General features: G+C 40.9%; 1 protein-coding gene and 1 long non-coding RNA gene across 2 annotated transcripts; one reads left to right on the top strand and one right to left on the bottom strand.

Moving 5' to 3' along the window:
* Nucleotides 1-2,193: 2,193 nt before the first annotated feature.
* On the bottom strand, nt 2,194-8,143 carry atf5a (activating transcription factor 5a). Its single transcript, XM_018755025.2, has 4 exons — nt 7,918-8,143; nt 5,427-5,663; nt 3,824-5,009; nt 2,194-3,519 (listed from the first exon to the last, which is right to left on the bottom strand). Exons 2-4 carry the CDS (start codon nt 5,566-5,568, stop codon nt 3,333-3,335), a joined length of 1,515 nt encoding a protein of 504 aa, XP_018610541.1. The 5' UTR covers nt 5,569-5,663; nt 7,918-8,143; the 3' UTR covers nt 2,194-3,332.
* A 524-nt stretch (nt 8,144-8,667) lies between these two features.
* On the top strand, nt 8,668-11,870 carry LOC108936132 (uncharacterized). Its single transcript, XR_001966253.1, has 3 exons — nt 8,668-8,727; nt 9,620-9,678; nt 11,444-11,870. It is a non-coding gene; the product is annotated as an uncharacterized LOC108936132 (long non-coding RNA).

Raw genomic sequence — 11,870 nt, 5'->3', positions numbered from 1 at the left:
TTAGAATTAAGTAGGACTTAAATAGGAAAATGCTTTTTGGTACCACCCTATTTTGTGCAATCTTAAGAAATTCGTCCCACAGCACTACTTATTTACATCTTTTACTATATTTAACTTTCGCCCCCTACAATCGACTCGTTATTCCAGTTTCTCTTTTCAGCGGCTGGGGGGAAAAAGTTTCGGGTTGTGTTTTTCCCCTCCAGAATTATTAACAAAAACTAAATTCAGATTTCTATTAATTTAAGAAATGTATCGTCTGTGTTTATTTACTAAAAACGTTAATGCGGAAAAGCGACACACTGAACAATCCCGCTTTAAGTCTTTATTTTTTTGCTAACATAAATATTGGCTTGACGGCGAAACGCATTGTTTTCCCAGACGGCGATGTCTTCGTTGCCATCGTTTTCCCCCACGCACGTCTCGTGGCGCATCGCGGGTGGAAAGTGCTCCGTTCGTGGGACACCGACACAGCCGCACCACCGTCACGGGTCGCTCCCTACTTCATCACTTCGGCATATCATGATTAAAATCACATCTGCGAGCATATTAACTGGGGAAAAAATTAATGTATACATTCTTTGCGTGTTTTATTTTTTCCCTTTACAATTAACACATTTTATGGGTGGGTAAGGAGCGCTCCAATTTAGGGCTACACTTCTGTGAATCGGGTCCAAATGAGAACAAGCGCAAACCCGACATTCGCATTTTCAAAAAGTCAATTAAAGGACCTGAGATCCTTTCTTCATCAGTTTCGTTTTTTTAAATGAAATTGATGTTGACGTTACGCATTACTGGATGAAAAGTGGTTTTACTGTTGAAAATTCATGCCTCTTGTCCTTGAAATCATGTTGCACTGATTTTCTGCGCGTTTCCAGTGTTTCGGTATCGAAAAGGTTCGGGGTCCGATTAGAGACCGCTCTGAACGCAGGGCAGGACCGTACGCGCTTTTACAGCCCTGGCAGCACAAACCGCGAAATAGTAACGCAGAAATACCAGAGTAAAAGTGCAAACCTCTCGACCCGGGTCCGGGAATTCGTCTTCAATACTTTTTACTGCTGTGCCTTTAATATTTTTCGTTCTAAAACCACAGTTTCGTGCCCGTATTTTCAGAATAAAACGAGCCGCTCGTTTGTGGAAAGTTAACGCATGGCACTTTCTTGAATTTTTCTCTTAATGTATGCCGTTTACCATACATTGTATGCGGTCGATTCATGTAAAAAAACAAAAAAAAATTACATTCAGCGTTGCTGACACAAGCCACTTTATTTTGAATTAAAGAAATGACATCGTACACAAAGCAGATACCTGGAGACGATACAGAGAAATATTTTATATTAAAGTGGACAGCCCAGGGTATTGTACACCGATGCCCTGCTATAATAAAACAGAAGTCACAGCAGAAATATCTGAACACCCAAGATTTCAAAGATACACAAAAGGATGACAGGAATTGCGTTGCATATTAGCCATTGGAAACAGATGATTGTGCATCGCCGGGACGTGTGAAAGCACATTCACGAAAGGATGCAGCGTCCTACGGAGCTCCGTGGGGAACACCTGTCCCTCTGCTCTGCTCTGCTTCACTTCGCCATCTTGGGCCGACTTCACACCGCCTTCCCGCCCGTCCGCCCGCCCGCCCCTGCCGCTCCGCTGTCGGGACTAGTCGCGTTTTTAACGGCCGACTGCCGAAATGACCACTCTGAGGCGAAAAAACAAAGTGCTGCTTTTCCCGCCTTTTTTGCTGCAAGACTCTTCGACCGAATTTGTTACCGTGTGATCGCAGCTCCCACACGTGGGCAGGGCTAAAACGTGAATGATAATTGTGTGAAAACTTTTTAAATCAAAGTGTGTCAATATTCGGTACTATACAGTAAAAATACAAAATGCTCGTGTGTGGTGAGTTTGACTGTTGAGCCCAACTGATATGGCCTTTGTCCTTCATTTTAACGAACAGTGGAGTGGAGGAGTACTTCATGCGTACTTGTACTTCACTACATTCCGATTTAGGAAGAAGCTAATTAGAGTAAATATTGCGTTTTCTTAATTAAAAATCACATTTCAGCACCAAAAAGTGCAAGTCTAGAAACTCAACGGCGTACTTTTGATATCAATTCGAAAGGTAATAAATGAAAATTAGACGAGCGCAAGGACACTGCATCATTAAAAGCAAAAAAAAAAAAAAAAGAAAAAAAAAAGTCTAAATATCAACATCACAAACTATCATACACATTCTAGTTAAAAAATATAAAAACAGTGACTGTTTTTAGAACACCTTCTAAAAAAATCCTCCCTTCAAAATACAATTTTTAAAAGTCATACTAGTGAAAGCACGCTATATTGTTTATAAAATCATCAACCGAGATTGTATTCGCAGATTGAACAGGTACAAACACTGGGGAAGCAGGGTTAAATCGTGGTGTCAAAGGAAGAACCTCTAAGCAAATGCTCTGAATTAATTTATTGGAGAGGGAGCAGTCTAAGGCTAATTTTCAGGAGTAGTTGCTCTATTTGTGCACAGTAGCAAGCATCATTCATAGAAACATTCAGTTATAAAGTTGTGTAGGCTAAGCCATGCAGAAATGCAGAGATGGACATTTATGTTTCTAACATTCATTCTTGAGTAACACACTGGCATGCGCTTAGGCTTTCAGACATGCATCACATACATGGCCACTGAAACTGCTTGGGGTAAGAGTGAACAACTTCAAAAAGTCATTTTGCCGATGGGGAACGATGTAACAACAAGGATCTGTCCTGGAGAGTGCATTTCCTCAACAATAAAATTTTCCTGAGGGGCCAGACTTCTTCACACACAGTTTACCTGTTTCACCATTTGTTGACAACTCAAAAAGACAACAATTAAAAGCTGCCCATAAAATCGTCGCTCAAGACATCCAAAGTTACTCAGCCCTCACAAACAAAGAAAGTTTCACAAAAATTATGAGAAGCGGACACAATCCATCCAATTCAAGGCATGCCGGCTAAAGTCGACACATGACTGCTGGCAAAATTATGCGTAGCGCCTTTCATACATATGCTCATGGTTGATTACCACCAGTTCAGAAAAGGTGTGTTCACTTTGTGGTATTCTAAAACATCACAGCTTCACAGTGCTGGTGGGCATTATCAGCTTCTGTTTTTACAATGTAATCAGCACATTGTACACAGTGCAAAAGTAGGAAGTACACAGCTGGTTGACTCTCAAATTTATAGCCATAACAAATCAAAGAGGAAAAAAACCTACATAATGCCATCAACTTCCAACCTCCTTCCAACTAATGATTTTCCATCTGCAATCGCCGTCAAAATAAGCAGGGTGGAACCCAGTTCGGTCAAGCACTGCTATCTTGTTTGAGTCGCTGGCTGCGGGCCTTGTAGACCTCAATAAGGAGATCCTTGACATACTGGATCTCTCGTTCGACCGACTCCGCCTTGTCCCGGAGCTCACGGTTCCGGCCCTCCAATCCGTGCAGCTGCTCCTCAAGGGAGTCCAGCTCCGCCCGTTTTCGCTGGCGATACCTGAGGGAACCAACAAGCAACCAATGGTCAGCATCACAACAAGTCAACGTTGTAAGACATGATGTTGCCGTCACCATTTCATACTTTGGCCTAGCTGATAACGCACAGAACCATCTGACTGTACAAGTGTGTACAAGGGTTTTTTAAAAAAAAAAAAAAAAAAAAAAAAAAAAAAAAAATTTAAATGTGCTACTGCCCTTGTTGAAGATTTTTAAAAGATACTCTTTCAAATACCCTTCTCATAGTTCCTATCCAAGCAAACTCATCATAAAATAGAGGGTCATTTGAGATTCCCAGTTCTCACCTGTGAGCAGCGGTCTTGTTCTGGTCTCTTTTTTTCTGCTTGCGCTCGCCACTTTGGGCTTCCACTGGACCAGCATCATGTTCAGGCTTGACAGCACCAGGATCTTCCTTCAGCCCTGGAGCTTGCAAGCTACCAGGAGACCCTAACTCAAGCCCTTCCCCATCTCCTCCTGAGTGACACTTGGAGCTTTGGTCCTCCAGGAACCCGGCATGGAAGCCACTGTGTCGGTGCCCTGCCTCCATGACTCCTCTCAGGGGCTCATCTGGCGTACCCATAAAACTGTGGTAGGCCTCTGCCGTGGTATGAAGGAAGCAGCCCTCACCTGTCTCAGTTTTCCAAGGGACAGCTTTGGCCACCTCACTACATTTGCCATCATGAAACGTCTCCATCTCCATGCTGTCATCGCTACCACTAACCTCCTTTACACCATACATCAACTGATCCTCCTTCTTGTGCGGGACATCAAGTGGCCCATTAAAACCATAGCCGCCAAAAATTTTCTCCCCGCCAGTAACATTTTCCATGAAGCAATAATTTTTTTCCTCCTTCGGCAAAATGGTGCATTTTCTAATGTCAACTGCACCACCAAGACAGTATCCCTTTCCAACAAATTTCTCACCATCAACACAGCAGTAGTTCCCATTAATGGTTACCTCTGGGCTACCTGAGTTATTTCCTTTGGAACTCCAGATACTGTTCTCTAATCCCTGACCCACCCTCATTCCATCAGAAACTCTCTTACGACCATTACTAATAGGGCGACTGCAATTGTAAGGGGCATGTCTAGGGGTTTTAGGTCGGCCAATAGGGCCGCCGCAGAAGCTCAGCAGGTCTAGTTCCCCAGTTGCCAGGGTAACAAGAAGTGGGCTGGATTCTGATTGGCTGGAGTTGTACGAAGCATAGGGCAACTGGTAGTATGATTGGGGGCCCACTCCTGTAGGAATTTTGTCGCATTTTCCCAATTTTCCTACTTTTTCGGGGACTGAGTCGGACAGGAAGTAATCCTCTAGCTGAGCTAGTTCCTCTTGCAATAGAGAGGTCATGACCTCCAAGTCAGACGGGACCTGGATGTCATGCTGAAGGGGTGATGGGGGAAGGGAGGAATTAGGAGAGGGTGAGGAATGAGGGGTAGGGAGGTAAGAAGAAAAATCAACTTCTTCCGTCATCCAGTCAGTGAAACCATCACCTATGGAAACAGAAAAAAAAAACGTAGAAATTGAACGTTAGCTATACTGAAACCATTTTAATGGTACCGTCTTTCCATTTTAGCTACACGGATCGTAAATCAAAAATGTCAGCAATGGCCTAAACGTTTAATTGAAACTAAAGCTGTAGCTATAAATTGAAACTTCAAGAACTAGAACTCATGCAAAAGATGGACAAAAAAAAAAAAAGAAAAGAAAAAAAACGTACAAACCTATCGAAAAATGTCTCAAAATAAAAAATGAAAAATCTGCATAAATACCGGAGCATACCAGGCATTATATAAAAATCAACGACATCTGATTAGTTCTACTCACTGTACGAGGAAATCGAGTGTGCTGCAGTGCGGTTCTCACCTGGAACGGGGTAAAAATAAAAAGGCGTCTTCACCGCAACTTACCACTTAAGCGCTGGCTCTCCTCTGGCTCCTCCCCCCTCCGCCCCTGCAATTGGCTGTGGTTAGCCTGTGGGGGAGAGAGAGCGAGGGGGTCTACCGGGCAGACGAGGAGACTCTTCCAGAGAGGAACCGATGTCTCCATCATTTCGTCTGTTTGGAATCAAAAGGCCGAGTATGCACAACGCGTCAGAGTTTTCGAGACGACACAGGAGGGACAGAGATGGGTAGGCATGATGAGACCTGGCAAGAAACATGCAGTCAGTTAGTTCCATCAAAACATTTGCCATCTCGATAAAAATGACACCAATAAAGATGACAAAGTCTATTTATCTCTATATTTTCTGTTTAGGGCACAAAAGGTCAAGCCGATGCAACAGGTTGAGGCACCTTTGCAAAAAATTATCCTAAACGTTAAAAGAGACATTATTTAATTGTAAAACCAGTTAATATACTTTCAACTCGCATAATTTGTTCATTATAAAAATATAAACTATGACAGTCACAATCGAAAGAAGGTGGTTTCTTACTATTGACAAAAGATTTAATGTCATTCAAGGTGAACGTACTTTGGTCAGCAAAGAATAGCTAAAAATGTACTAAGCGTAGTTTCGAATCATTTCTTTTACTGCAAAATGAATGAAAAGTGATCACTTTAGCTGTGTTGGTCAAAATTTCGTAACACTGATTTCATTCAAAATTCTCATCAGTTCTCCTCTATGTTAACCGCTTATTCCCCTGAGAGAATTCCATGAGACTCCCAGAGCAATTTACTGATCAACCTACAGCACAAAGCACCACATGTAATTGTAGTCGCTGTCAGGTTCAGGATGACACGTGTGTACGTGTGTGTGTGTGTGTGTGTGTGTGTGTGTGTGTGTGTGGAGAAACTGTACAGCTTCTGAATCAGTATCATGTAGCTTCTGGCTTACATAAAAAGCTTCAAAATGATCAAAAATTAATTTATGGAAATTAATAGAGGGTCATCTCTTCAGACACAGACCTTTATGGATGAATAGTTTTAAAACAAAATTCAATGGATCCCAAAGCGATGTGAGCTCAATGTTCAAGAAGTGAATTGGTTGTAAACAAAATTACATTATCACCAATGGGGCAGGTTACACTGAGGAAAAAGTAATACACTGAACAATAAATGTATAATACCATTAATGTAAACAAAAGCACCACTAATTTAACAAACTTGCAGAGCACATGTATATAACACGTGTAAACAACAAGAACTCAGGTCACACACAGGAACAGTGAATCGCACAACTTTCAAGTTAACCAGGAAAACATCTGGAATCCATTCTCAAAAATATTTGAACATGAAAACAGAATAATACAAGTGAAAATAAATGAGAAAACACATTTTAAAAGGCTAAGGAGTATTTGTGAACATTACTGCCATCTCTATGCAAAAACACAGTGAATTGATTCCAAATAAGAATAAAAAAAAAAAAAAACTGCATACAGTAAAAAAACTGTAAATAAAGGTATTAACAAAGATGTAGTAACAAAAAGAAAAGCTTAAAAACATACATAGGATTTACGATGTAGGCTATGAGAACAAAATAAGGCTGAATAGAGGCACTAATCAGACAAAATATGACAATTCTACACTGAAGGAAAAACCAGTAGACCAAAACATTGTATAAAACAATAGAAATAAGATGCAGTAAAAATCATCAAATGTTCTCTCAAAATGTTTAGTTCAGCAGTACAAAGAACAGGTCCAGCAAGCAAAATATTGTGCATCATATATATAAAATGTTTTTTTAAGTGAAAACAAAAGAGCAGAAGTTACAGAACTGGACTCCATGTGGGCACGACCACTGCATCAGTGGTGAAGGGGGTCCTGAAATGTGACCAGCACGAGGACAACTGTACATGACGTAATGCCTAACTGTCAAGTGTTCTAGAACAAAACACAACTACTTCCAGCGCACTCCGCTCAACACGTCTCTCGAGTAGCAACGGGGAAGCGGCTCAAAGAATTATCTTAACTGTTTTTCCATTGTGTAAAAGTAAAAACCAGCAAACGGAAGGGTTGCGAACTGAGTTAAAAAAGAAAACTTCACGAATTCAGGCGCAGCGCTCGGCCGCATAACGGTGCCATGATCACAAAGATAAACAAAGACATCGAACAGACTGCGCGAGCAAGCCCAGAAAAAATGACAGCTAAACCAATTTAAACTATATTACAATGTCACCTTACCGTTACTATTTTTCCAGAAAAATATTTGTTGCATAAATAAGAAAGTTTTAAAACACAACGCGTGTTTAAGCCAAAAAATCGACAACTTTCCCCTACAAGTGAAGTGTGGCAAAACAAGTCGAAATCTTAAGTATAAACTAAAACAGTGTCACGACTACAACATTTCCCAATAAAACAACAGTTTGCTACTATTTACTTACGAGCCATACTGGTACATAGTGGTAGCAAAGTTTCTATTAGGAAAATATCGCTAGGAAAAAAACAAGAAATCAAACTTACTCCATTCTTGCTGAAAATATTGTTGTTTTGGGGTGCGTTGCAAATGCAAAGCACGGTGTTGCGAGTTGACGGTCCTCGAGATTTAAAAAGCCATGTTTTCCGCGGAATATCCGGGACAGTAATGAAGAAGCGCTGTTGCTTTGTTGCATTAATTTAAGGACCCAAAGTTCATTGAATCAAAGTGTATCTTCACCCACACCCAGCAACCAGCTACGTCACTCTGACAGTACAGTACACGGCGAAGATCCCTCCGCCTCTCAGGCTTCCCTCAAAGCACATTTGATCTGGCAGCGAACTTCCTATTGCGGCAACTATAGATTGGATTTTTTATGTGTGCGCTACATATTGAAATAAACGTTCCTTTCATGTTTACGAGACACAGTCAATATCGCAGATTTAAACTTTCGACAAGTATACCAAGAGAATATAGCAGTTTTACTCAGTGAATTCAATGGCAAATGCTTCATATAACGTCGCGATTTTGATATTTTTGAAATTACATGAGCAGACCAAATTATATGTTATAGTTTAATCAGAACTATTTAATTACACATAACGAGGAAGGACACAAAAATGTACACAGAAAGTGAGTGACCGCTATTGCAGCCCTGTTGCATCAGCTGTTCAAACTGAAAGTGGATTCGCTGAATTTAGGAAGCCTGTCGCCACCCCATTGGCTGGGTAGTAAAGTCTGATTGGCTGACAGACAACAACCGTCGAATCCCAGCGGTTTTATTTTACCGCTCTCTGGCCACGTGTTTCATGTAAATATCCCGAGTGTAAAACAGCATGGAAAAAGTTTCAACCGAGGTGCGTTTGATCATCTTCGTGGCGCTGACATTTGAATTTATTTCAGGTCTCTGACAAACATACAGTACGCGGTCGAATAATGACATTTTGGAAACGACTTTAACCCTACTGAGCTGTTTCAGGCGAAATAGTATTGAGATCACGACAAATATTTATTGTTTAAGTGCAACTGTAGATCAACAAGAAAAACGCGGCAGTGAGTGTACACGGAAAATTGCAAATTGGTAAATTAACCGCATTCTGAATAATAGGCAGCGTTTTTTTTTGTTTGTTTGTTTGTTTTTTTTTTTTTTTGTTTTGCACATTGCGAGATAAATTGCAGTACAAGGGACCGCGGTAAGACTAATATAGTGACCAAAAACGAAATTCCAAATGAGCACATGTGGCGTCAAGCGATTGACATCAGACTTCAGTGCGGATTTTGAAAGCTTTGTATATATGTGGATCTGGGGGATCTGTTTTTCAGAAGTAGAGATGACAGTGTGCGAGGTGGTGCGCTGACAAAGGGTGAAAAGTAGACGCCCTGTGTTGCTAAGACGGTATGACAGTTTGGAAGTGGTTGTGGAGAACAATTGAAATTTCTGAAACGAGGTCGGAAAGGTTTATCGGGGAAATAATACTTCATAGTACTCACTACAGCTTTTCTTCTTCTCTCTGCAGCCTAGTTCACTGAGGATTCTCTTTCCTCTTTTTGTCAAGCGTAGGAGTAATTTACGACTAATGTGTTTTTTTTTTTTTTTTTTTTTTTTTTTTTTCTTTCCTTCCCTCTCTCCGTAACCCGAGGTCACAGACGGCATTGGAAAGCCTAATCCAGACTGTGTGCCGTGTCTAATCGGAATTGACTGACGGGCAACGTTTCCACATCACACAGTGACCAACTTTCTCTTTTCAGCCTTGGCAGTTCAAGTCGAATAAGAACAATGCGAACCTTCCTTACCAGTGAACTGGCAGGTAAGCAGTCGAGTAGGTAAAATTTACAAAACAAAATGAAGCATAAGGCTTTGAAAAGCAGCAAAAATAGTGCATCTGAAATAGCTGTCATTTGCATTATCATTATGACAGGAACAAACTTGCCTGTCTGTTTGTGCTACTCTATACGATAGCGCTTTACCAGCTTCACTGTAGTAATACATTCCACCTTCCGAAAGGCTCTGTAAATAGCAGCAAAAACAGATTTACAGCTGCTTATTTAACGTCATAAACATTACCAAAAAAAAAAAATCAGAATAACATCAAAATATCATAAATAAAAGTATTAAAAAATAACATTTTATGAAATACGCTTTACTGTACACTTTTACTGCTGGTCGCCGACCACCTTTGTCATTTTGTAAGTGAAACCTCTGGTTTGCTTGGAACGTGGAAAAACTTTTATGCAACAACATTGGTGAAAATGTTCATCAAAGTGTGACTGAGCTCTCCTCTCTCCATCCACCGACTTTCAATCGTTTAATTCTGGCCTGGGCCCAGGTGATCTGGAGCCTATGCCGGAAAGCAAAGGGTGTTTAGGAGAGTACGCCCTGGACAAGGTGGTGCATCACAGGCCATTCACAGACAGCAGACATTCCGTGAGACGTGACTCAAAATCATCTTTGGGATTTTGACCACTGAAAGATTCACTGTTGGTTCAAATGTTAAAAACAAAATAAACACAGTTAAAAGTCGCTCACTTCCAGCGAGAGTTACGTATTAATAAAATTGCTATTGTTTACTCCACGTGGGTGGGTGTCTGGGGGCAGTCGATAGGATTTCCCTCAGGGAGGAGCATGTCTACTTGTCTACTTTTTCTTGATTCTGAATCTTACCCTTGGCAAGATCACCATGTTTACTCAACTTATTAACAGGAGTCAGAGTCATTTATAGGTTATTTCCAGAAATGCGAGAAGATTACAGCCATCTACTTCCAATTACTACAATAGTGACACCCCATAGTGACTACTACGCAAAGAATCAAACATTTTTTTTTTTTGCTCCTAGTAAAACCAAAAGCTGATTGAAGCAGCTACATCTTCCTGTTGCTATAGTAATAGCGAACACTGCCCCCTATTTTAGACATGTTTTTGGTTGCTGTTGCCATGGGATTTGCAATGCTTCTCTCACTCACTCACTCTCTCTCTTCCTCTCGCTCTTTCTTCGTCTGTTTACAGAGTTCACTCTTTTACTACACTACGCTCATTGCTAAGTTGATACTGACAATAGAGAATAACTGGTGCTAAAGCACTTTGTACATTACGAGTATATACACTCTTTGACATGCTGTGTGTTACAATATGAAGCAGAGACTTCAAAATATGTTCTAAAATGTTTCACAGATTATGGGTCAACAGAAATATTTTAAATGGAATTAATGTGTTTTCATCTGCTGACCAGAAAGATGTTCCGAGTAAAAACAACAATAAAAATAGGATCCACCTCATTATGTCATTTTTGGCATTATATGTATATAAGGACAAAATAACGTATATACATATATATATTCACATTTGTATATGGTTTAAGATAAGTGTAATAATAAAAAGTATGAATAAAACACAAAAACACTGAGTCGGGGAAACAGATCATAATGGTTCAAGTTTTTGGTTTCAATGTTTTCTATTGAACTTGAGGAGCTGAGCGAAAACCCCTCATAGACGTAGTATTGCTTCTTCCCCCGAAGCTTCTCTCTGTCAGTCTGCTTAAAAAAAGGTGTTTGTTTTGGTATTGTCTTTTTTTGTAGCACAACCTTCGACTGCGGTGGCCACTCTCACATCTCCATGTGCCTCATGCTGCGGTGGGGGGCATGAAAAAGGGGCCATGCTTTTGAGGATGCAGCAGTATGCGTGAGACGGGTTCAGCGGAGTTGCAAAAGATGCGTGACCTGATGCAATCCTCATGACCACGGCAGTAATGGAGACGGAGAACCTGCACAAGTTTCCGCGTCTCCGAGGAAAGAGCTGACTCCCTCTCCCGCCTCCTTTTAATTGGTCCAAGGAGGCCTGTTTGTGCAGATTGAGAGGGGGCCTTACAAGGGAACCACATGATGCCTCACCCACGTCCGCATTGTTGTTGCGATGTCTCAAGTCTCGGCGCTGATGCGCTTGTTTCTGAAAATAACCGCAGTGTGGAAAAATAAAAATTGTCAGTTGAAAGGAGTGTGGAATATG

The sequence above is a fragment of the Scleropages formosus genome, chromosome 4 (genome assembly GCF_900964775.1).
Source record: "Scleropages formosus chromosome 4, fSclFor1.1, whole genome shotgun sequence".
Taxonomy (NCBI): Eukaryota; Metazoa; Chordata; class Actinopteri; order Osteoglossiformes; family Osteoglossidae; genus Scleropages; species Scleropages formosus.
The sequence above is the reverse complement of the archived record's forward strand: the minus strand, read 5'-3'. Positions and strand labels throughout refer to the sequence as shown.